Consider the following 26,143-nt stretch of genomic DNA (forward strand, 5'->3'; position numbering starts at 1 on the left):
CTAGTCTCATGTCATTATGTCTTTATGTCGCATATACTGCCAAGAAGGAAGATTTTATAGGAATTTATGTACTCATAGATCCAGCTCTAATCCAGAGAAGATCCTTTCTGGAACCTTTGTGGGGAAAACAGTGGTATAAAAAACTTCTGTCGAGGTAGGTATATGTCACTAGTACTAGCAGAATGCTGAAAAGGACTTAACAAAGCACGTAAGTTAAAGCCCATCCCATCTCACTGAATTGGGGTATATACTCTGACCCAGTTGCTGGTAGCTGCTCTTCCAAACAATTTGTGATTGCAGTGAAATCAGCTGGAGTAGGTAATCACTTGCCATTTTAGCTGCCTGTTTTTTTATTTCAAGTTCTATCCCATGTTAATCAGAAGAGAATGTTTTCTCTTCAACTAGAACTCAAAACTTGTGGGGAGCAAATTTAGTCATCACTTAAGTCTTTCAATACTTGCTGTGTACTTAAGCTTAGATTACTGCATAATAGGACTAGCACCTTGATGACCCACAGCTATACCTGGTTATTGCTGACACAGAGAAAGAAAAATATATGTCAAAATATCTGTGCTTTGTTGCAATTCCCTCTTTCTATGTTTTAATTTACGCAATTAAAAAAGGTCTGGAGAGAAGTATTGTAGCAGATCCTTCATGCATATTGCGTTGCCATTATATCAACGAATTCAGCTAGTATTTGGGAATCTGGGATTATTATTATTTTTTAATCAGCAAGTGGGAAAGAGAAGAGAATGGTTCTAGCAAGTTCCAGTGGGTGCCACTCAAGCATTTCCAGAGACCATAACATGTTGCAGGATAGCTAAAGAGCTGCCTTCTGGTTTCCTGAATATTGCTGAAAGAGAAAAGCAAGTTACTATGAATACCCACAGAGGAGCAGAACTTTCCTCATCACTCCATTTGCAGACCTTAAAGGGGAGAGTTCTTAAATGCTACGTTACTCGTCATGCTGTTGTACACATTATGCTCCTTGAACAAACATTTTCACAATCTTTATCTGGTAAAAATACAATTCCCATAGAAACACACAGAGTTGGTAAGGCACTTCATTAGGACATAATTGCTGCTCAAATTAATTCATGCCACAGGCAGTTTTCCATTTCTCATACCAAAATACCTCAATCGAACTGTCAGACTAGTCTCTCTTCTTGGTTGACAGTACATACATGGGCCCAGCAATTAACATCCTGAGATGCTTATCATTGACAAGTTTAACATAACTCCATCACTTGGCTGGAGGGTAGTAAAGAGCTTTATTCCAAAGCAGCCACATGTTCTAGGGAAGAGGAATTAATTAGTTAACCAGAGGGAACTTGACAACCTACACTGGAGCTCCTATGATGTTGGATTAGTTCTCAGGGAGGTGGTAAACCAACATCTGGATCATATCACTTCAGATGGCAGGAAAAGGTGTTCTAGCATAGCCTTTTTACTGACATCTAGCACATAGGATTTCTTTTGTGGGCTGTAGGTACCGATGCATGACCCCTCACCTGCATCCTGAAGTGGGGGTAAGGGCATGGGTACAAGTTATATCACCTTAATGAGAGCTAGGCTATTGTCATACAGGAACATCCAGTTACAGCAGGATTTTGGGGAGATAACACTGTGTGTTGACCACTGCTAACTATGACTGAGGAAAGAGCTTGATCTGAGGTACCAAGTTCAGATGTTCTGCTCTGTTAAGAGCATAGGGAAAGAAATGATAGTCTTATTCAAAGTATTTCCACCTCTAAAGCAGTAGATTATTTCACTGCTGCAGCAGCAGCATAAATTCTCAGCTCCACTATTAACTTCTTCAAGGAATATAAAACTTAAGTACAAGGATTTGAGTTCCCTTCAGCATAAACAGAGAAACTGATTTTGCAGAGACCAGTAAAACCTTCCACACAGTTCATGTTCAGATGCTTCTGGCTGAATTTCTTCCCTTTGGCCACCAACAACATTGTCAAATGAGTTTCCTAGGCAGTTACATTGCCACAGAGAAATGATGAAAGAGGGTGACCTCGTAAGTCATACAGCTCGAATCCTTCCAGGCAGTATCCCAGAGCCACCACCCATTAGCCTCCTAGTGATATTATAATTTCCTCTCCCACTATTTGAGAATCCTAAAGAAAGGAGGAGACTTTCTTCCAACTACAGCCAGAAGAGGATGTAGAGGCAGTGCTACCACATACCTCTCATCTTTAATAGCATCTAGCATCAACAAAAACAATCCAGCATTAAGACGATGACTCTGGCAGCAACTGCCCCACCCCCTTTACAATAAGCATGTTATTGATGCTGCTCAGAGGACATTACTGCTACCATAAGCATACAGAGAAAAGCAAGGGATACGGCCATCCTGCAAGTCCCCTCTGCCTACGCTGATATCTGGCCCCCTTCTTTGGGATTCCCAAATAGGCAGAGGGAGGACTCCAATGCACTCCCTCAGCCCTCAGTATGGCAATTAAGCCAGTCAACTACCTTGTGATACAGAATGTGCTGTGACAACCAGCATATAGGGCAGCTCAACATGGCACCTGTTTCTAAATATCTCTCCCTGTAGAAAGCAGCCTTAAGGTGCAAGATCAAGCTTACTGTGCTAGCATTTAGAATTCCCCTACAACTTCAGAATGATTCAAGTGGGTAGTAGCAAAACTTGATGGCACAAGAAACCCGGTCCCACTGACACTTCTCTAGTCACTGAATACACGGCAACAGTCACAAGCACCATTTAAAAATGAGACATGCAAGTCTCAGTTCTTTTTAAAACAGTAAGAACAGACTGAGCTTGCTCTCTATATTATCAAGCTGAGATGCCTGAGCCAGTGATATGGGTTTTAGAGACTTGGTTTTAAAAAGAGCTGTTTGAATTGCACCTTTCCCATAAATAATTTCCATAATATCTGGTCCCAATCTATTTAGATAGTCTTCTTCCCATTGAGTAGGTGAACACACTGGTTAGTTTTGTCCATGTTCAGATGGTTCTGGCTGAATTTCTTAATACAAGTCCCAGGAATTAATGCTACCAGGGCTATAGCCAGCATCTTGAGTAAAGTACTCCAGGAGAAAATGGCATCTAGGGAGGTGATCTGCGAAAGGATCGAACCTGTCTGGACACAGATGAAGTTATACGGGATGAGGCCTGCAAGATTAAGAAGAAAATCCTAGTATTAAGAAAGCTTTCACACCTCAGAAATTCACTATCAACCAGTGTTCTCTCTAATTTTTTTCATCTGTGTGTGGAATGAGTTTTGTTCTGGGCAGCAGTATCAAGGCAGTGTGTTCGCACATGCATTCAGACTGGGGCCTTCCTGATTCAACCTGAGCTGGATCTAAAATTGACTGAGCGGAAATAAAAAAATGTGTGAGCACACAGATGTGCACACACCTTCGAGGGAACACTGCTATCAACGTCTGTGCTTGAAGTCAACTTGCACAGAGATTGTCCTGTGTACAGAGTACTAGAACTCATTTGTAACTAAGCATCACACTATAACTGTTAGCAAGGGTCTGAATTTGCAAATGCTGCACAAACACATTTGGAAGTCAAAGGTGCAACACATACATTAAATTTAGGCTCAATGAGAAGAAGGGAACTGTGATTTGGACATAGCAATCTGAAGAATTATTTCAGCATAAGAGTGTTTTTGTGCAACAGAACTGGACTACTGCCACAGGACTTAACAGCCCAGCCCTAACTTGAATTACATAAGAACAGCCTGTTTAACACAGTGGCCCACCAGATGCTCTGAAAAGCCCACAGACAAGAGGTGAGGGCATGCCCCCTCTCTCGCTGTTGCTCCCCTGCAACTAGTATTTAGAGACATCTTGCCTCTGAGGTTGGAGGTGGCCTATAGCCACCAACATTGATAGACCTGCTCTCCATTAATTTGTCTAAGCCCCTTTTAAAGCCATCCAAGCTAGTGGCCATCACCACATCCCATGGCAGAGAATTCCATAGATTAATTATGTGCTGTATGAAAGAGTACTTCCTTTTGTCGGTCCTAAATTTCCTGGCCTTCATTTTCCCCTGGTTCTAGTGTTGTGAGAGAGTGAGAAAAATTTCTCTCTGTCCACTCTCTTTGCTCCATCCATAATTTTATACACCTCTATCATGTCTCCCCATAGTAACCTATTTTCCAAACTAAAAAGCCTATGATATATCCTTGCTTGTATAATTAAGAAAGCTTGCAGTTTTCGCAAGCAAGTTTGTACGATTAAAAATATCTTAACTCCTTTTTTGCTATGAAGAATGTCTTTTACAGAGTAGATTAAGTGTTTTAAGGCAAACTAACAGGCTGTTAAGATTACTTAGGGACAAAGTTCAATTTTTACAATATGCGAACTGCCAGTCTTCTCACTGGCTGTGTGTGAGAGTTACCTGTCACAATAGTAAGGGAGTACTCCTTTCTTTGCAACTTGGAGAGTATATATTTCATGCTATACTTTGTCACTGTTTCATGGACATTCATTTTTTAACCAAACATTTAAGGAGACCCCAGATTCTGGGTATACCTCCGATTATAAATCACACTGCAGTTTTCACTCTATGGCCCAAAAGTAATCATGTTTGTGCAGTACACAGTGGATAATGTACTAAAAGTGAGGAGATGTGGGCAGCAGTACACAACCAGGTCACAAGAAAAGAAGGAGGAAAAAGGTATATTAGCTTTTACAGTAGAGTGCTAATGTAAATGTGTGTGCAGTTTTACAATTGGTTTCCTCCTGCCACTTTTGTCCTTACCTATGAGAACTGAGAAGAAGAACTGAGTCACAGGGATGTTCAGGATTGGCGATGTGAGATTCAGAAACCAATTCGGGGTCATGGGAAATAACCTCAGGAACAACAAGAAAAAAAATAAGGAACTTCTGTTCTCTTCCACCTGCCACAAACAAGAAAATCAGATCTGATCAAAGTGCTTACTTGTTTGCTTTTAAAAACTTTTGAAATGAATGTCTACAAAGCTTTCAATAGGAATGATCCTCTGTATTTTTATACAAGACACTTATAAAAGTGACAACTGATATTATAAGCTATATAAGCATGCTGCCTTCATAATAAATACATTAAAAAGGAAATTATGAGTAGGGTTTTAAACGTAGATGGAGGAAAAAGAAATTATGAGTAGGGTCTTAAATGTACATGGAGGAAACTTCTCTCCACAGCAGCCTCCTGAACTCCCCCCAAAGCCTCTCCTAAGGGTCAGGAAACCCTATGGCAATGTGAGTGGGTTGGGGTGATTCCCAGGAACCCCATTTGCACCAATGCCTGGGAATTTTCCATTTCCCTTCCCTTGCAAAACCCCGCATTCTGTCCTCTCTAAGATCCCCACAAACTAGGAGAGGCTTTTGGGGGATGCAGGGACCAGGGGCGTATCTAGGGTGGGGCAGGCAGGGCACGTGCCCCAGGCGCCACTTGAAGGGGGGGCGCCATTTAAAAAAATAAAAAAATAATAATAATAAATGGCCACCAAAACAAAATGGCCACCACGCATGCTCTAATGGCCTCTGTGAGGCCCTAGGCCGTGCCAGGCCTCACAGAGGCCATTTGAGCATGCACAGTGGCCATTTTGTTTTCAGCAGCCATTTAAAAAATATATTTTTAAAAATGGCCACTGCACATGCTCAAATGGTCCCTGCGAGGCTCTAGAGGCCAGCAGGGGGAGGGGGAACCTTTGCAGACACCCCCCACAGCCTTTAGGAAGCCCCCTGAAGGGGCTACAGATAATAAAAAAATTAAATTAATATAAGATAAGTCACTGTTCACATATTTAGTTTGGCACGATGTACAGAGAATCAGGGTTTGTGAATACTGAGCTGAAGCTTATGAGCTAGGATTGTATTCATTTGCTCTACTTTGCTTCTTGTGATAAGTGAGTTAAAAGTGTTGTCTTAATAATATGACTATTAATGGTGAGTTTGTCTTTGAATCAGTGTGAAATCCTTAGTATTAAGACCCACTGGGAGTTTCTTGCTCTCTTTCTCTCATTTTAACTGTCTTTCTGAAATACTAGAATATATTCCAAGCAGTGACACAGTTTACTCTGCATATCCTTTAATCATTTTCAGAGTATCTGGGAAAAGTCAAATTCTCCATTTATTTTTAAAACTTATGTAATAGTGATGCTACAATGCATAGTAGAGCATTAGACAGGCACTTCTGTTTAGTTTTCCAAGTACACCTCCACATAGTATTTGGGTATTTCATGAGCCCCTGCATACTGAAATTTGTCATTTTCTGGCATTTTTTTGTCTGGCTACGTCCACTGCTAAATATTTTTTTTAATATTAAAAGATTAAAGAGCTTGACTTGTATTTTTCAGCTGATATTATGGTAAAGTTATCTGAAAGATGGGTGTCAGATGTTTGGATAGGGGGCACCATTTCAGTGCTTGCCCTAGGCACTATTTTCCCTAGATACGCCTCTGGCAGGGACTGTTGCGAAGAGAGAGGCAGGGAAGCTCCCAAGGAAGGAAGCTTCTCGGCATGCTTTTTTGGATCTAACCATATGAAAGAACTAAAAGACAAACACACACACACACACACACCAAACCAAACTAAAAGAGTTAAATGCTATAAATGCTCTTCCAGTACAACAAGAATCTCTGTGTCATGTGAATATGGTCAATAGTCTAAAAGAAACATGGGCAGCAAGTATCAACTTGCCAGTGACAGATTGAAACCGCTGTGTCTTTGTTTCCGTTACAAAAATGAGGGAGCCAATGCAGCCTTAGACCCTTTTGCAACATACTTAAAGATCTGACAAGGTCCTTAATTATCTACATTAAAAGATTCCTAATTTTAGCTTGCAGAGTTTAACATGCTGGCTGCAGGCTCTAACAGCCAGGGGCTGATGCTCCATTTCCCTATCACAAAGTGTTTCCCTTGTATATTGACTGAAAGCCAATGGTCACAGGGGCTTTCTTACCTTCCTTTGAAGCATGGCTACTTTATCAGGAAAATAGTAGAGGACAAATTTTTTCCCAAACACGTTGGACAGCCCATAGCAACAAGTGGCACCCACAGAAGTCAAGGCAGAACACAACAGGAGTCCCGTCCATGGTCCAAAGAGAGCCCCAGCAAGGATGTTCTGTTAGAGCAAAACTAGACAGTGATCCAGTCCATAATAAACTGTGGGGAAAGCACGAAGGACTCTATGAACCAGAAGAATGTAAGAAGAGCCCTGCTAAATCAAACCAAAAGTCCATCTAGTCCAACATCCGTTTACGGCAATGGTGAAACATCTCTGGGAAGCCCATAAGCTGGGCAGAAAGGCAAGAGCCCCTGGCTACCACTTGCCCACCCTCAACTGGAATGTAAAGGCAAAGTGCCTCCGAAGCTGAATGTTCCATTTAGCCATTCTGGCTAATCAGCCACTAATCAGGCACATGCTCTATACATTTGTCTAACCCCCTTTTAAATCCATCTAAGTCAGTGGCCTTCACCACACCTTGTGGCAAAGAAGTCAGCAAGTTAATTATGCATAGTGAGAAGAACATTCTTTGTCTGCCTTGCATCTATCGGCAATCAATCTCATTGGATCACCCTGAATTCTAGCTTTGCCCAAGAGAGAGCACAACTTCTCAGTCAACTTTCTCCACACCATACATACATTTATAAATCTCTATTTTGGCTCCCCATACTCCAGCTGTCCTTTTCTAAACTAAAGATGTCCTAACACTTAGCCTCTCTTCTCAGGGAAACGGCTTCAACTACTTGATCATTTTGGTTGATCTTTTCTGCACCTTTTTGAGATGAGGAGACCAGAACTGTACACACTGTTCCAAATGTGGATGTGTCATGAATTTATATAAAAGCATTACAATACTGGCCATTTTCACTTTTTTCTTTCTTTTTATTAAGATAAACATTTTAAAACACCAGTCAAACATTAATTACATCAATGAATACACAGAAGAAACAGAAATTCAAAGAAAAATACAAAGACAACAATATTACTACAAAACTGAAAAACAAACTGTCAATCATTTGTCAATACTGCATTATATTTTGCTTCCAAGATTCGGTAAAAGGATACCATAAGTTTACAACATCCTCTGTATTCCACTTCTTAACCATTTTGCTTAATTTAACCCCCATGAAATGCTTCAACTTTGCCCCTTCTGTGACCTTCCTATGTGTTTTCTGGTGCCACCACAGAGCAGAACTATTTTTACACTAGTAAGAACTGAGAAATTATGTGTTCACTATTAGTGGATCCAACAGGACATCCTGTGTGTTCAGTCATTGATCCTAATTCAACAGGGTTGTGTTACCTGACAAGACCACACTTTTGTTTGAAATATGCAGACATATGGCTATATCTCCAACACCTACCAGGCAGAAATATTTTCAAAACCATTTTCTTTTATTAGTAACACTTTCTAACTGGGCAAAGAGGCACCTTTTTAAAAAAATGGTGTCTTATGTTTAGAGGGGGCAGAACAAATGTCTCTGTTCAGCCCTGCTTAGCAGATTTCTAGTGGTGGTTCCTGGTATTTCTTTGGGGTAAGCGTGCATGTGCGTATATGTGTTGAGCCCTTTTGGTATAGGGAACTATTTCCATACCTTTTACTATGTTAACCACTGTGACAACTTTTGTTGAAAAGTGGTATTAAAATATTTTAATAATAGTAAAACTGATGGGATGCCAGAGATTCCAGCCTTCATAATATACTGCAATATTATCTGGTTCGTATTAGAAAAGCATATGCTTACAAAGTTCTTCTCTTTTCTATAAGAAATCCTAGAACTACTGCGAAGGATCTTAGATAACTGTCTTCTTTTCAGAATTCCAAATTGTACACGAATGGAGTACATCAGTTCCTAGGAGGAATTCTGTTGAGCTAGTGGCACAAACACACTATAATAATTTATGGATAGGGGGTTAACCCAGGTCAAGGAATTACCAGGCACATCTTCATAGCCACTGAAAGCAGGGGAGAGAGGCGATGGGCTTTTAAAGCATCATGCTACAAAGCCAGTATTTTGGAACTGTATGGATTTTATACATACCAGAAAGCTGGAGCCAGGGATGGCAAAGCACTGCTTGTACAGGTAGGCACTGCAGAACAGCAGCAGCACATAGGTATGGTGTTCTCTGTTATAGTATCGTAGAAATTCTGTAAGCTCTTGCAGCTCCTGTAGGTCTGAAGGGAACTTTAACGATCTGAGACAAAGAGGGTCAGCCATGAAAACACAAACAGTTCATATGCTGCCAATGTCATTCTGCAGATGGACCAATAGATAATTGAAAGGTAAGTAAAGAAAAACCAGCAGATTTATTGCAATATGGGCTTTCATAGGACAGTAAGGCAATTAATCTCAGAATTGCAACAGCACTTTTATCTTCTTGCTGCTACTAATTTATCATGACTAGTCTTCTAGATTGGGGATAGAGGGAATTGCCACATCAAGAGTTAGTTTGCCTGTTATTCTGGAAACTGAAGATTAACTGTTACTGTATTACTTAAATCCAAGCCAGACTCTGAATCTTTATATAAATATAAATAAATATATTTTTAAAACCTCCCTTCATCCTAAGATCTCAGGATAGTAAAAATAAATCATCATAATTTTATTTATTTATTTAACATATTTGTATACCGCCCAAAATGCAAGTCTCTGTAAAACAAGAACACCTATGGGATAATTGTGGGATATGGAATTATGAAGAAGCAATTACCAGGGTGGACTGCTACAGAACAAAGTGATTCAAATCACCAAGAAAATAATTTGTCACTTAGATACTGCCTAAATAAAAGTGCATATAAATTAGTTATAACCATAAATATACATTGATTTAATGTTGCTTTGTTAAACTGTTTACATTTGCCACATTTTACTATTGGCTTTTTAAAATTAAAATATTTTTCAGAATATTCCTAAATGGGATTCCTCTTTATAACCTGTAGCCATGATAGGTCTTGTAGAGGCATGGTAGCTGGAATCCACACTAGAAGGTGCTTCTTCATTCCAGGATTCCTTTCCTCCCCTCCCCTATACATTAATCACTGGGCAAATCAGTGTTCTCCATGAGTTGGAAGGTAAATGTCCATGATGTTTAATTGCTAGGTAGAGTCATAAATATTTATAACTAGTAGGTAAGGCCTGTAATTGACTCAGCAAAGTCATTTTACATAGATTATACTTATAGGATAGTTTAAGAAATTAAATATATGTAACAGATGTTTTAATCATGTGCTTACAAATGAGAAATAAAAGAACAATTTGAAATTGGTAGGATTTTAACTTCAAACATTATTTATTTTATTGAATAATTACCTGGTATATTTGAATCATAGTAAATTTGCATCTGAGAAAGATCTTCTGCTTCTCTTGGGCATGATGTTATTTTTGAATTATTGAACTGACTATTGAATATTAAAGATCTGCTGAGAACAGTTGTCTGCTAGATTTAATTCGCAACCTGCATGCAGACACATCACTTAAGGTAAGGTGCAAACCCCAAGGCCACCTTTCAAGACCAGTCTCAACCCAGAAGGGCATCAAGCAAGGATGCATACTAGCCCCACACCTATTCAGTTTCTACATTATTGATGCAGTAATCCTTTCAAGGATCCCCATCAACCTTAGAAGAGCGCTGAGGGCCCTAACACAGTATTGTGAGGAAGACCTCCTGGAAATTAATTATCATAAAATTAAAATCATGTTCTTCGTCAAATAGCCCAACATTCACTCTTGGCAGCTAGATGGACATATGATTGAGCAGGTTTCATGCTTTAAATAGTTGGGGGTAGTATTTCACTCTGGCAGCTCTAGGAAAGCACACAGGGAACATGTGGTTCAAAATGCCCAGAGGAGCTCCACTGCCATCATCAAATTCCTGCATACAAGTGGAGGACATTATGTGCCCACAGCCCTCGACCTGCTCTGCTCATTGTCAAACCACTAGCCCAACTTCTTTATGGCGCACAATTGGGTCCCTTGCACAGCTTCACCTCACTGGAATGCATGCAATCCAAATTCCTGCAGGCAGTCCTTCAAGTTCCAAGTTGTGTCTCTAACGCTACTCTGCGCTTGGAGACAGGCCTGATCAAAATGGAAGCCAGGGTGTGGGTGGCCATTCTCAGCTATTTGCTCAGACTATCCTTGCGCCCCACTGATCTTGCTCTCTTAACCTTAGGTGAAGATTACCAATCTAAATGGAAATGGTCAGTTGAGACAAAAATGATTCCTTGATTCTACTTAATATGAGCTATGATCAGGCCAAAGCTTCTATCAAACTGTGTATAATGGATATACAGCACCAAACTGATTTAAGCAGGGTCTCAAATTTTTTCATCAATGAAAATCTTACATATTTACCCTCTCCAGCATATTCTCTTACTCAACTGGAAGTCCCAAAACATAGGAAAGCAATTCACCTTGGCACATTGCCACGCCCTCCCTTCAGCTGTGCTAGAAGGCCATTCCAGAAAGATCCCACTTGCAGAGTAGCAATACCCCTGCGGCTCCGGGCAGATTGAAACAACTGAGCATGTCCTACTTCACTGTTATAATGGGTTCATCCAACACAGCACATCATCTGAAAGATTTATGCTCCTCCCACTTTTTAAAGCTACAGCTTTACACTCTTTATATATAGTTATATAGTCTCGCTGTATTTATCACTTAGACTTTTATGCAATTATGCTTTTTTATGCCTTTTATTCTTTTTATGCCCTTTATACCTTTATGTCTTGTATGCCTTTTGGTGTTATTTTATGCCCTTTTATGTGTTTAAATGCTTTTTAATGTTTCCTTAGGCCTTTTAACGTATCATTATGCATTATACTTTGTACTGTGTAATCACCACCTGCATTTTATGCTGGTCTATGACCATAATAAAGATGATTGGTTGATATAAATACATGAACTATTGTGCTGTATGACCACAGGCAAAGATGCTGGGAAGAGCATCTAGGCTCTAAGTTCCCTTCTTGGCTTCTCCAAGATAGGGCTGAGAGAGATTCCTGCCTGCAACCTTGGAGAAGCCGCTGACAGTCTGTGAAGACAATACTGAGCTAGATAGACCAATGGTCTGACTCAGTATATGGCAGTTTCCTATGTTTTCCCCACATTTCTTTCTTCACAAAGGAAAGCTACCTTTTGTAAGGCGGTCTTAAATTCAGTTTTAAGAAATTATGTGTCTTAATTCAAGTTCAGATCTCATTTTGAATCAGATCATTTAAAATAGAGAAATTTATAACTAAACTTAAATCTGATTTAATTTGTTTTAAGTGAGGGTGTTTTTTTTAAATTTACCCTGGCAATTACAGCATAGCTTAGTTTACAATACAATGTTATGCCAGCCATGGAAAGGCCCCAAAGCCATAGCTGGAATTGTCTGAGAGGAGACATTCAAGGAAAATTGTAGCATTGATTGCCATTCATCAAAACACATGCACAGCATGAATATGACTGTACGGACAATACAATTCAGCTACACTCTTCCTATACTGGGCGAAAAGAACGTCCACTAGATTTTTCACAAGAGGGAGTGTAAGAAGGAGGCCCAGGAAATTTTAGCTTTAGTTTACAAGAAAAATTTAAAGACTTCTTTCCCAAAGGAAGATAGAGATGGCAATAACAACATGCTAGATTCTTTCACTCAGAGAGAGCCAGTTTTACAGCTCTGCAAGCTAGACAGCCAATGGGGTCAGATCATGTTGGCTCCCAAGTACACCTCCCTTCTGCTGGAAAGGTGGTGAGGGGGTCTCAATAATCTTCCAGAAAGAAAGAAAGAAAGAAAGAAAGAAAGAAAGAAAGAAAGAAAGAAAGAGGAGTTTGTGCTGGGGGGAAAAGAGTAGTAAACATACTAAAAGTATGTAATCATTTGGCACATATGCTTATGCTCTGGAAAACCAGAAGAGAGAGAGAGATAACATTAAATTAGGCAAACGTTTTTAACCTGAATTCTAACTGAAACCAGTCTGTAAATATCAATAACATTTGGTATGTTGTTAATAAACAGCAATCTTTTCAGCTGTTCACCTTAAATAACAAATTGCCTCTCCTGTCTGTTTCCCCCCTCTAAAGGAACTGAAGTCTGTCATGATTAAACAGTTTATCCTTCCTTTTACAGTGGCCACGCAGTTATTCAAATCATTCATTCATTGCTTGATTTCAACAAGCCTCAGCTAGATAATTTATGAACAGAATAGTACCTTTACAATGTGGCTCAACACTAATGCAATCATTTGGGTGCAATGTATCAGCAGAGCAAAGAAAATACCATTTAGTGAAATCTTGGTCAATAAGATTAAGAAAGCAAGCTAATTATTAGTGTGGTAAACATTAGTGAAATTAATCACAAGCAGCAAATATAAATTAGGTTTTCTTAAAGAGAGATTATAATGCAGGAAGAGTGTAAGTGATTCAGGCTTTATTCTGCCCCCAATGCTCAGAGTCTTCAAAATCCATCAGTTCTGCATAACAGCAGTTGCTCATGAACATTTCACATTCATGAATTGGCTCATGAACAGTTCAAAGAATCAATTCACATTTAGCTCTCAACATCTTCTGTACAGTTTTTTCACATGCAGTTTTAAAAAAATTGATACAGACTTAATTACTTCTACACTTGCTGAATTAGGATAGGAATAGCAGTGAATTCTGTACCTGTGGAGCGTGATGGGCTACTGCTTAACTTCGATTCTGCCATAAAGACAGGCTGCTGGTTTTATAACTGTCTAAAACTTATCAGGACTTTGAACAGTTGTTTGGGTATGTATGTAAAAATAAAATAAAAAAATAGAGCAAAAGCAAATTGTTCGCTGACACCCAGGCTAATACTGTGTGCACCAAAACAGTTTGCACACACAGTGGGAAGGGTTGATTTTAGCTGATCTTCCCGTCCTTCCGGAGCCCACTGTGCCTCCTGAAAATATGTCCCTGGGACTCCTATGATGACCCTTAGGGCCATATTATCAGAAGGCACAGTGGGCTGCACTATCAGATTCTCTATACTAAGAAAAAAAGGTCTTTAAGAACTACTGATTGAAGTCAACCATGAGAAACATTCAATTCTCTACGCTATATTCATTACTCTGGAAAGATCCAAATGTGTCTGTTTCAAAAACTCTACAGCTCTCTCTTTTACACGGCTTTTAGTGATCGAGGCTGCCTGAAACAGGCATTTCAGAAGTGTGAGGTGCTCAAAGCAGTTGGGACAGCTGAGTTCAACAGTGTTGGTTCACAAATGTGTGAAACAGCAGCAAGCTGTCATCTGAAATAAGCAAAGAATCTACAATTGAAAACAGGCACTATACATTACACAATAAATTAAAGTTTTCTGTGACACCTTAGATACCTAACTTCTTTATTATGGCATGAGCATTTTGGATTCAGCATCAGACTACGTAGGCCTACCAAAAACAAAAAAATCTTCTTCATGTTGCAGTTAACCATATGACTTCTTGCTGCCACAGCAACAGCAGAATAAATCAAAAGCGCCATCAAACCCAGACGAGTCAGGTTACTCTTCGGGTATTCTACAGGAACACCAAATCGCTTAAGCTAAATGGGCACCTGATGCCGCTTATTTCCAAAGCATCTTGCAATTAGGTTTCATAACAACTTCCTACATCTAAACTTAGTTCAGAGCATGCAACAGCATATTTTTGTGCAATGCACATGCGAAGGGTAGCATCGGATTTCGGCAGCAATGTATTTTTAGGCTCACTCAGCAGAAACCCAGGACCTTCGGCTTTCGGGACATGCAAATGCAATTCAACCGTGAACTGAGAAAACTCCACTCAGCCCATCCAAGCGCTGCTCAGGCTTGAGGCTTGCTCTATCTATCACTTTTAGGCAGTCTTATACATGCAGCAGACTAAGGTGGTAGAAGAACAGACTCCAGGTAAAGAGATACGACTTCCAAATGCTCCCTCATGTTCTTGTACTTAAACAACAAACCCTCCCTGCAACCAGAAATGTAGCTCACCAGGAAGAACTCTAGCTTAACCCTTGGTTGCATGCCCAGGGAAGTTTGCTTTTCAGGGAACCTTTGGACGCAAGGGGGGCATTCAAAAATGTGATCTTCTCCACCTGCCGCCTGAAGCGGTCTAGTAGTTGAGTGTATAATGTGCACTGGTACACAGTGCATTGTGTTTCCGGTACACTGTGCACCAGGAACCCTCAAGCACCACGAAAAGAGCTCAGCGTCCCAATTCCGAGGCTGCCAGTGCCGATCCAGCACTGCTCCATTACCGGGGTCCACGTCAAGCCACCGAAACAGAAAAGGAAGAGAAGACTCACTCACCCGCTCCCCGCGCGCGGTTCTCCGGGTAGCCGTACCGACAGCAGATAAAGGCCCGCCGTGGCCGTCCCCAGAACCAACATGAACCCACTGAGCGAACGCATGGCTGCACATTCAGAATGGCTACCGCGGGAACTGACGAAAACGAGGAACTAAGAGCGCTAGGCGGAGAACTCGGGAACCGACAGAGTACCTGCACTCACGTGACAGACCTCCCGTCTCTGCTTCTCTCTATGATTCGCCCGAGACAGCGGGGAACTGTCTAGTGACGCACAGCCCAAACTCCCAATAAAAACAGAAATCCGGCATTGGGTCCCAAATTCTTATTAGGCACAGACTGGTGCTTACTCTAGTACCTTTTAACTCTGTGATGAAAACTCTCTACACTGAATATTGGAAAGCTAGAGGGGAAAACCAGTTCAATTGTAGCCTGGAAGTAACCAGAGATGATACGCGAGTCTATAATTTTTCTAGCTCTATGGCTCCCCGCCCCAAGCGCACACGATTCATTCTGCTCCCAGAATTTGCTGTCATTTCTTTCTCTTCTGTCTGTCAGTGCTTCCTTTCAAGAAAAAAGAGGACAGTCTTTCAGCAGCCCCCGAAAAAAGGGGGCAGCCAGGCTGAGGGGTGGGGAGGAGAAAAGAGAAAAGGCATATCTTGGAAGTTATGAACCTGTAGTCCCACTCGTATGTTAAAGTGGGAATTCAAGTCCCACTGTGTTCAGTGCCGGCCAATTCTAGCAGGGTAGCCGTGTTAGTCGGGTGTAACAAGGAAAAGATGTCTTGCAGCACCTTAAAGACGGGCAGACATAATAGCACCATAAAACATTAATCCTGAACACAGTGCTTTGGGAATAAGTTCCGTTGAAATCAAAGGGACTTACTTTTGAGTAAACCGCATAGGATTGTAGTGTGCATTCTCTTAGGTTGCAATTCTACACAGTTAGGTGGGTCTAAACCCCTTTGAATTCAATGGGCCTTAACATGCATAAAATTGTGTTTAAGGTATCGTAAGGCTCTCTCGGGTTAGTGGGCGCACACTCAAGTAAGCCTGCATAGCTATATGTCAATGGTTTTGTTAGTTTTACGTATTGCATATTAATTGCCTGTTGTTATTCACTGCAGCAGGTCTCAAGTATCTGGTTTTGTTAGTTTTACGTATTGCATATTAACTGCCTGTTGTTATTCACTGCAGCAGGTCTCAAGTATCTGGAACAGTCTGGATGTTAGAAAATAATAACAATTCAACATTACTTAACGTACTGTCTGAGCGGTGGTCAGGTCAGGAGGGGGGGTAAGAGCGTGTGGCCCCTTTCAGGATGAACATGGCTGGTTGGATATGCGTCATTTTGAAGGCTCTCTAGCTGGCTTCTAACCCCCTCACGTCAGTCAACCGGAATACGGATCCGAAGGTAATCGCTACTCCGGATTAATTACCCCGCGGTGCTTCTCTAATCATGTCTCCACGGCACTCTTGAAGTAAAAGAAGCAACTTCCTCGGCGTGGCCATCGGAGGAGGAACCGCCGCCTGCGGATCAATCCGGATTCAGGGACAGGGGGAACCCGGAGATAAGCCGAGGGCGGGTCCAGCCCGGGCAGGCCTCTGTGGTGTGTCGGACTCTGGAGCGAAAGGGAAGCTTCACCGCTGGTGGTTACGCGCGTGGCGCAGCTGACTGACGCCATTCCGGCGCTGCTGCTGTTGTGGCTGAGGCCTATGTACAAATGGCTTCCCGAGGCGCTGCGCTCCTGGCTGCTTCCCTCTGCCTCTTGCCGGCGGGACGCGGAGCCTTCGCTCTCTCGGCCGCAGAAGAGGCGGTATCACAGGTCAGGCCTGGTCGAAAGGGAAGCGGGAACAGCGGCCTCGGCTGGAGCCAGGGAAGTGGGGAGGGACCTTCAGTCCAGACCGGGACTTTCTCCGAGCCTCAGTCAGGGTAGTAGCGCCTTCCTCAGAGGGGCGTGGATCGGAGCCCCACCAGGCCCACGCCAGGAGCGTGGGGGAGTCCAGGCGGGCCTTTCCCCGTCCCCATTGCGCCGCGGGGCTGGAGGGCTGCTGCTGTTGCAGTCGGCTGGAGCTGCGCTCCTAGTCTGGCAGCTGCGCGCAGAGATGTCCCCCCACTGCCGGCGGCCAGTAGCTCAGCTCCCGCCTGTGGCAGCGGCTGTGCCCTCCAACTCGTCCCGCAGTGCGCTCTGCTCGTGCTCGGCAAAGCAGAGGGTATGGGGGGCCCGCAGGAGCTGCACTCTGCCAGCGGGGCACATATTTGCCTGCGGCAACCTGGAGCTCGGCTTCCCCCCACCCCCGTCGCAGCAGCTGTCCCCCAACTTGGCAGGCCCTGCAGTGAGTGTGCTCTGCTTGGCGTGGATGGCTGAGTTAGAGGATGGCTTCGGGCGGGAGCTGTGCCCCAGCCGCCGCAGCGTGGAGGCTTCCCACCGCTGCCGGCCAAACGGAACTCTCTGTGTTCCCAGCTCCAGTGCAGCAGCAGCTGCCCTCCAGCCAACTCCAGCCTGCCCCTGCGGCGCACTCTGCTTGGCAAACCAGTGGGGGCTGGCTGAGTTGGAGGGCGGCTGCAGCGGATGGGAGCTGTGCGTTCCAGTGGCAGTAGTGTGGAGACTATCCATCTATCTATCTAGCTACACAGTCAGACAGGTGTTATTGACTGGTTTGTTTTATCCAGACATTGAGTCCTTCCCAAGGACCTGGGATGGCTGAATTTTATTGTCAATGTTGTTGCTGCTGTTGTAGATATCGTCGCAGAATATAGGCTGTTCCCAGTAAAGTTGCTTTTTAAATTGGCTGATAGTGATTTCTGTGGCCCCTATGGTGTTGAGGTGCTCTTCAAGGTCTTTTGGGACTGCACCCAGGGCGCCAATTACCACTGGGATTATTTGGGTCTTTTTCTGCTACAGCCTTTCAATTTCAATTTGTAGATCTTTGTATTTTGTGATTTTTTCTATTTCTTTTTCTTCTATTCTGCTATCCCCTGGTACTGCTATGTCGATTATTTTAACTTGTTTTTTCTTTCTTCTCGACTACAGTTATATCTGGTGTGTTGTGTGGCAGATATTTGTCTGTTTGTAGTCAGAAGTCCCATAATATTTTTGCATCTTCATTTTCTACCACTTTTTCAGTTTTATGGTCCCACCAATTTTTGGCTACAGGTAGCTTGTATTTTTGGCAGATGTTCCAGTGTATCATCCCTGCTACCTTGTCATCCCTTTGGTTGTTGTTGTTGTTGATGTTGTTGTTGTGTTTTCACTTATATCCCGCTCTTCCTCTAAGGAGCCCAGAGCGGTGGACTACATACTTGAGTTTCTCTTCACAACAACCCTGTGATGTAGGTTAGGCTGAGAGAGAAGTGACTGGCCCAGAGTCACCCAGCAAGTCTCATGGCTGAATGGGGATTTGAACTCTGGTCTCCCCAGTTCTAGTCCAGCACTCTAACCACTACATCACGCTGGCTCTCACTCTCTCAGTGCAGTGCTGCCGGACCAGAGTGAAGCTCCTGTCTGTCACAGCAGCTGCCCTACAGCGTGGCCAGGCATCCTCTTCTTGGCAAACTAGGGCACACCACAGGGTTAGTCTAGTTGGAGGGTGGGTAAGAACCATCCTCCTCCTGGCAGCAGTGGGAGAGAGGAGATTCCAGGCAGAAATCTCCCTGCTACTGGCCCTGCATCTCTGTGCCACTGTTGCCCTTCTCCAGGGCCTCACGCCTCTTTCCCATTGCCCTGAGTTCTGAACCCCCTTTTCTCAGTGCTGGAAGAGCCCTTTAAGAGAGATGAAGTCCTTTCTTAAGAGCTCTAGGAGGAAAGCGCTGGGAAGGGCATTATACATAAACTTCCAGAGATGGAAGTTTGGGGCGGTGTTCAAATATAATATATATGTTTCATATATATAATAAATACATATAAGGGGCTACACTTTACAGCACTCTGTGTACTATGTGCATGGAACAGGGTGGGGGAAGTTTGAAGGCTGGGGGGATTGACTTCAAGGGTGGGGGAGAGTGTGCTTTCCCTCCATCGGTGCTCTATTTTAAACCAGTCCAGCAGGGCGGCAGCATACCTCCCTGCCGCCCTGTCCCCCTGTCGGACCAGAAGTAAGCGGAAGTACCCAGCATGTATGTACGGCAGGCATGTGCTCATCAGGCGCGTGCGCAATGCCCGACGTGCGCTGAGTACTTCTACTTCCGGTCCGACGAGGAGACAGGGCCGCCCCGCTGGACCAATTTACAACGGCGCGCTAGTGGGGGAAAAGCAGAGGGAGGGGTAAGTGCACCCTCCCCCTGCCCTCGAACTGGCGGTTGTTCCATGCACATCCTTAGTGTACGCCTTCCAAGATGGTGCAGGGGCTCAAGAGGACTCCATTATCCTTAGAGGAGCCCTCCCCCCGCCCTGTGCTGGACAAAAATGCAGCATTGCACGGTGAGAATAGTCATCTCTGCGTAGTGCCAGGGATTGTGCAGATTGTTCAGCTTGGACTAAAGCATCACACATGCCCAATAAACATTTGGAGAGCTGCACTTAGGGTTGCTGGGTGGCCAGAACATGGTACTAAACAGTGCAGAGCCCTGCAGCATTGCCATCTTTGTAGCACTGGAACAACCCAGAAAGTCACCAAGTCCAAGCTCTGTCAGTCTTCTCCAGTCATGTGTTCGAGCTCATTAGTTGTTCTCTCTGTAGCTTGAGAGAGTTATTTATTTATTTGTCACATTTATAAAACGCCTGACATATAGAGTTCCAGTTAGTGTACAACTATTTAAAAATACAGCAAAACTATAACTGTTAAAATTACAGTATAGTTAAAATTTAATTAAACAATTAAAAAAACCATTAGCAGTTTAAAAATATGTTTAGGAAAAAGTCTGAGAATACAGGTGCCTCTTGAGGGTTTCAGCCAGTGGCAACTGTAACCGAACCTCCCTACGTGATTTCAGTAGGCACCAGGGTTCATGACAGAAGGCCCTCTCCTCAGTACCCTTACCCAAGCTGTTAAGAGCTTTTTAAATACCAGCACTTTGTATTTTGTTCAGAAAGATACTGGCAGCCAGTGAAGTTCTTTTAAGATTGTTATTATATGGTTTCTTCAGGTTATCCCAGAGACCAGTCTGGCAGCTACATTCTGCAACAATTGTAGTTTCTGGACTGTGTACAAAGGCGCCCATGTGAAGCGCATTGCAGAAGTCTAACCTGAGGGTTAACAGCATATGTGAAGTGAAGTTTTACTGCTGGGTCGGTGTCGACTCCTGGCGACCACAGAGCCCTGTGGTTTTCTTTGGTAGCATACAGGAGGAGTTTACCATTGCCATCTCTCGCACAGTATGAGATGATGCCTTTCAGCATCTTCCTACATTGCTGCTGCCCAATATAGGTGTTCCCCATAGTCTGGGAAACATACCAGCGGGGATTCGAACCAGCAACCTCTTGCTCCCTAGGCAAGATACTTCCCAGCTGTGCCGTGTTTTAAGCTCGTTTAGAAATTGGCATAGCTGACGTTTCAGCTGAAGCTCATAAAAAGCACTCATTGCCATTGCCTCAACCTGAGAAACAGGGAGAGCTTTGGATCCAGGAGTATTCCCAAGCAACGACTTTCTGGGGGAGTGTAACTCCATCCGGAACAGGCAAATCTAAATTTTCTCTTGAGTCCCGACACCCCACAATCAGCACCTGTCTTATTTGGATTAAATGACATTTCTTATTTGGTGTTGTGGCTCATTTGGCTTGGGATAGCTGAGCTACTGACAGCGTGAATTTGGGGAACTTATGTGGCCCTTGATAGGGTCATTGTCTGCTTGTAGGTGCATACTTTTGGTCGAGCTACTTTGCAGCTTGAAGTGTGCTAGGTTTATTGCTAGAAATTAAATTGCTTGGTGCCTTTTCTACTGGTTGCTTTTTTGTGCATCTTTTAAAACAAGGTTGGGACCTGTGCTCATATTAAAGTAAAGTATTATCTCATATTTTTACCGTGTGTCAAATTGAAACGAGTTGTGAGGACAAACAAGATAAAGTCATTGTTTTGCTGGTCAGAGACCGAAATAAAGTTTTATTAAGTCATTGGTACACTGATGCAACAGTCCTAGACACACTTATTTGAGAGTAAGCCCATCAATGTTGGGCTGTAGTCCTGTGTACATTTACGTGGGAGTGTCATTGAATTTGAACTTCTGAGTAGGCCTGCATAAGATTTTGCTGTAAGAGCTTGTTATATCCAAGCAAGCATACATAGCTTTGGCTGCACAAGTGACATATAAGAAACAATTTCCTATGAGTATGGAAAAGGAGCTTTCATTTAATGCTAGTATGTTGTTTATATTTTCTCTCTCTAGTACAGCTGGAAGCATGGTGCATTGTAGTAAGGCAGTAGCTCACTTTGTGTAGTATAGCTGAAAACGTCAGAGTTCTTCCCAGCTGATTCCAGGAACATCTTTCCTTGGGGCACTCCTACGATGACATCAAGGAGCCATGAATGCAGATTATGTCGCTTGTGCTGGTCATGTAGTTGTCTTTTCCAGCTCTATGTATACAGATAGGAGCAGTGTAGGTTGAAGCCTTTTTGTGTGTGGACTGTGGAGAATGTGATGCAAGTGATTGAGAAATAAGTACTATGTGACTATCTACAGTTTTTGGGATGTGGTAGTAGCAGTGCTGTGGAGTAATATAAAGGGGGCTCTTTAGGCCAGCCTTAGTGATGGACGTTGTGACGGGGGAAGGTAAACGGGCTTCTCTTTATCCCTTTTACAAATAACATTCTTGGAACAAAAACAGGGCTGCCTGAGATAAACATTTTATCATATAACTCTTCCTCCGAATATCCTAGTCCAGGCGCCATGGTTCCCTGGCACCGGGGATTTATCAGGCCCTGCTGTAAACTATTATGTCCTTCAGCAGGTGCAACTGTGATGGCAGTCCTTATTTTGAGAGCAGAACACCAAATAAAAGATTAGATTTCAACTTTTTAAAAAACAAAAAACACCTCACTACAGTGTACCATTAATGCACTTAACTGAGGCAGTTCTCCAAACATGCAGTTACATATTTAAATAGTGTGTCTCAGTACACACAACAGGGTGACAAAAATAAGGTGTATATATAAACTTAAATGTTGGATTTTCTAACTCTAAGCACACTTTTTTCTATGCTGTAATGAGAGAAAAAAGCAGCCTGTAAACTACAGTAGAAATAATCTCTTGTATGAAGGAGGCTAATCCTAACCCTCCACACTGGTGGGATGCTGCAGAATTATGCTCAGACTGGTGTGGGAAGGTGTTCCTTACTTTTCCTTCATGAGGACCAAAAGCTCTACCCTAGAAGATAAGGATGTGCACGGAATGGGATATGTGTTCCATTCTGAGCCTGGAACAGACTGCCAATGCCCGGAATGTTCCGTCAGAACAATTGTTTGAGCTAGTTGCTCCGATGGAACAAGTTCAGGTTTTGAGTGTTCCGAGCGGCAGTGGGGCGGGCAGCAAGGGGTGGTGGTGGGTACTTTAAAAATATAATTACTTCAGTACTGCTTGCACCTGTGAGACCCTGCGAGCAGCAGTGCCCCACCTGGCATCATGTGCCAAGGCTGCCCCGTCTGTGGCACTCTTCGGCCCTCTATGCACGTGAAGCAGCCATTTGCATGGTCAGCACCACCATGCAAATGGCGGCTGCGCAAGTACAGAGGCCCGAAGAGCACCGGAAATGGGGAAGCTTCAGCACGAGATGCCTGACAGGGCACTGCTTCTCGCGCAGGCTGGCTGGTGTGAGTGGTAACCAGATAATGCTTGCTAAAGGTAACTCTCATGACCCACCCCCACCCTGGCGCCACTCAGAACACTCGAAACGTTCTGACTCGGAACAGAACGTCCCCGTTCCAACTCGGAACTTTTTGAGTGTTCTGAGCGGTTTATACGGAGGGCGTACTGTTTCAAAGCACTCAAAACAGTCCAAGCTCAGAATGTTCTACACATCCCTACTAGAAGACTTTGCCACTGAAATTTGCTTTCTAAAGGAGTAATTGGCCTCTGTGTGGCACTCTGGGGAAAGGAGGATTCCAATCCAATCCGGTACTGGGTGGGGGTGGGGGTGGGGTGAGTCCCACCCCCACTCATCTCATTGAAAATGGAGGAGATCTAAACCACATGAAATATGTTAATGATGTCTAAACCTTTCCTAAAGTGGCCAACTTCATTTTCTTTTTAAAAATCTCTACATTTGCGTAGTTGAGAAATGTCATAAGGTGTTCAAGGTAGTGCTACTAAACTATGCAAGTTGTGAAAGTCTAGGGGAGTATTTGAGAACATAAAAGTACTGCATGGGTACTTATGGGTAAGTACTGCAGACATGCAGTATCTAGGTCTTTGCAATTAAAAAGTGACAATTTGACTTTTCTTTCAGCATTGTTATATGCCCCCAACCAACTGGCCTCCACACAAATTGGAAAAAGGGGTATGAAAAGAACAGGGCTCAGTCCTACGTACGTATAAGCAAGGTTTATTTATTAAATTTATACCCTGCTTTCCCACAAAATACCTAAAGTGTCTAACAGGCAATAGATAGTCATAAAATAACACAAGCCTAAACTTTGAAATACTAAAACAGCTAGTTCAGAAAATATCGCTGAGTAGTCTAAGCTGGTCCCTTACTCAGTCTGTTCGATTGTTAAGGTGGAATGTACATAAAACTAGTCCTAAAGCAAACTCCTCATGTTGGAATAGTAAATACTGACCAGTCCTATCTTAAATGTATTACGCTAACTGTTGTCCATCTTGAGTGCTCAGGTTTCTGCATTTAGAAGCATCCATGCTTGGCCGGTTTTTACTATTTTTTTGTGATTCTGCTCTCTCCTGCCACCCAGCAGTGAAGCTTAAATGGTGATGATGATGTCTAACTAGTGTCTTGACATGTCTTTGTGTGGGTGGGTGGATTTCATCTTCACACAGTGACAGTCTCAGCCAATGAGGTTAAACAGATGTGCAATTATTGCTAATTGAACACTTTTCTCCCTTTCTGGTCTGCAGGCTAGATTGATTAGCTGCCATTCTTTTGAGAATTTGTAACTTTTTGAATATCCTAACAAGTATATCTGAAAATTTTTCATGCTGTTTATGTGCTCTTGTCAATGCTACTTAATCGGACTTCTCACACTGCTTCTTTAAAGTAGGGGGAAAGAGATGAATTCTGCATAGACTTCAGTATGAGGTTAAAGTGTTATTAGATATGAGGCTGTGATTGGCTTTTGAGGCTGTGATTGGCTTTTAATCGAGCAGTTACAGGTGTACATGTGGTTATCACTCTTGTCGCAAGATAGAGAATTGGCATGACTGTTATAGATTGTGAAATGTTCTGTTTATTAGTATATAAGTGCTGCATGGTGGAAACTATGCATGCATACACCAACTGTTTATGATCAGCAGTACCAGCTAGGGAATGGGGGATGTGTCCAAACTGTGGTTCAAACCGTGGTTTGAGTACCTCCTGGGAGCGGCATAGAGCTTTGAGAATGAGGAGAGCAGGTCCTTTTCTGCTCTTCTCCACCCCATGTAGCTTCCATGGGGCAGCAGAGAGCAGGTAAGGACCTGCTCGCCTCTTTCTGAAAGTGTCGCCCTGTGCTGCTCTCAAGAGGTGCTCGAACCATGGTTCAGCGGTTCGACATGATCCCTGTCATCCCTTGCCAACTGCAGGTTTCCCAATCACAGATTTGAGTATCCACGGCCGGGAAATTGTGTCGGGTCTCGCCAATCACAACCTGAGTACCCACAGTTTGGCGAGATTTCTTTTCAATTTAGGGAGGGCTTTCACAATTTTGGGGGGTCATTTTCAGGGATCAGGGGTCATTTTCGTGGGTCCTCTTCATTTTTCTTATTCCTGGTGATCTGGGGGGATTTCCCCCCTATTTTTTACTGTATTTTGTTGTCCTTTCGTGACTGCAGTCCCCTAACCCCCTGTTTGCCATTGATTTCAATGTCTCGTCTACTGTGAATCCGCCAACTGTGAGGTTTTCCTAGAATGGAACCCTCATGGTTGGCGAAGGGTGACTGTACAGTGGTGTTTGTTGTGGTTAAGAGGTGCTTTTGGGGACAGGTAAATCAAGTTGGGGAAGAGAGGGGAGGGTTTGTTCCTTCTCTAAGTATATTGAATATCTTGTTTCTTAAGACTGCTTATCCTTTTCTTTCCACAGTACTCAGTCACTTGTGGACAACCCTGACCAGGAGCAAGCAAAAAAGCAAAAACTTGGTAATGCCTGTTCAATAACTTTATCATTAAATTAAGTGTTTTGACTTTGTGATAATTGGCTGTATGTCTTGAAAATTCTTTGAGACATGTCTTCACTGCAGTATGCACATTGCAGTCTTCATGGCAAATGTAGTTCTCTCCCATCCCTGAACTCCCACTGAAACTTCACATCTGTCTCAGTAGGTGGCCACAACATATTTGTTGATAAAAACCTACTGATATGGGGAACTCCCTTGCAAGCAAAAATGAAAGTTATACAAATATGAAAAAAACAATTTCTGCAAGTTCACTTTGATCAGAACATGAAACATTTGTTCAAATATTGCTTAAAAAGAAGTTAATGCAGTAGAAAGAGAGAGTTTGCTTATCGTACACATGGAAGGTTTGCCCTGCTCTTAGACTGAAACGGGATCTTTAGTTTGATTAGTCCAAAATGATATCGAACTTACAATACAGTGCTTACAGTATTTAGAAACCCCAAATTGGAAGGAGTGGGGCAAAATGTTCTGCTGATTAAAAAGGTAAGATGAAATCTCCCCATCTCTGAATGTGAACAGAGGGACATTCTGGAAATGGTACTTACAGATGCTGGAGTTCTAGGGAAAGTGTCAATCCAGTTCTGAAAACACACAAGGACCTTCGGGTCAAAAACCTGAAGAACTCT

General features: G+C 42.9%; 2 protein-coding genes across 7 annotated transcripts in view; one reads left to right on the plus strand and one right to left on the minus strand.

The window, feature by feature from the left end:
• Positions 1–704: 704 nt before the first annotated feature.
• TMEM41A (transmembrane protein 41A) lies at positions 705–15,450 on the minus strand. 2 transcript variants are annotated; one of them, XM_053311971.1, is made up of 6 exons: positions 15,269–15,450; positions 9,019–9,172; positions 6,932–7,093; positions 4,748–4,886; positions 3,110–3,145; positions 705–853 (listed from the first exon to the last, which is right to left on the minus strand). In XM_053311971.1, the coding sequence occupies exons 1-6, from the start codon at positions 15,367–15,369 to the stop codon at positions 783–785; spliced, it is 663 nt and encodes a 220-aa protein (XP_053167946.1). In that variant the 5' UTR covers positions 15,370–15,450; the 3' UTR covers positions 705–782. The 2 variants fall into 2 exon arrangements, with proteins under 2 accessions (XP_053167946.1, XP_053167945.1); XM_053311970.1 differs by lacking the exon at positions 705–853 and having other exon boundaries at positions 996–3,145; positions 15,269–15,444.
• Positions 15,451–16,519: 1,069 nt separating this feature from the next.
• SENP2 (SUMO specific peptidase 2) overlaps positions 16,520–26,143 on the plus strand; it is a 48,860-nt gene continuing 39,236 nt past the window's right edge. The window contains exons 1-3 of one of the 5 annotated variants that reach the window (XM_053311965.1): positions 23,187–23,491; positions 23,641–23,719; positions 25,424–25,479. In XM_053311965.1, the coding sequence (XP_053167940.1) occupies positions 23,694–23,719; positions 25,424–25,479 (82 nt within the window). In that variant the 5' untranslated portion in view covers positions 23,187–23,491; positions 23,641–23,693. Of the gene's footprint in view, positions 17,089–23,186; positions 23,492–23,640; positions 23,720–25,423; positions 25,480–26,143 lie in introns of those variants that run through there. The other 4 variants (XM_053311966.1, XM_053311967.1, XM_053311964.1 and 1 more) reach the window with 4 other exon arrangements.

This window comes from Hemicordylus capensis, chromosome 3, assembly GCF_027244095.1.
Source record: "Hemicordylus capensis ecotype Gifberg chromosome 3, rHemCap1.1.pri, whole genome shotgun sequence".
Lineage (NCBI taxonomy): Eukaryota > Metazoa > Chordata > Lepidosauria > Squamata > Cordylidae > Hemicordylus > Hemicordylus capensis.

Coding starts and splice junctions, on each gene's coding strand:
- TMEM41A (XM_053311970.1), bottom strand. CDS start 15,369: ATGCGTTCGCTCAGTGGGTTCATGTTGGTTCTGGGGACGGCCACGGCG. Junction 9,173..15,268: donor GAACCGCGCGCGGGGAGCGG/GTGAGTGAGTCT, acceptor TCTTTGTCTCAG/ATCGTTAAAGTTCCCTTCAG. Junction 4,887..6,931: donor TAGCCATGCTTCAAAGGAAG/GTAAGAAAGCCC, acceptor TGTTTGTGGCAG/GTGGAAGAGAACAGAAGTTC.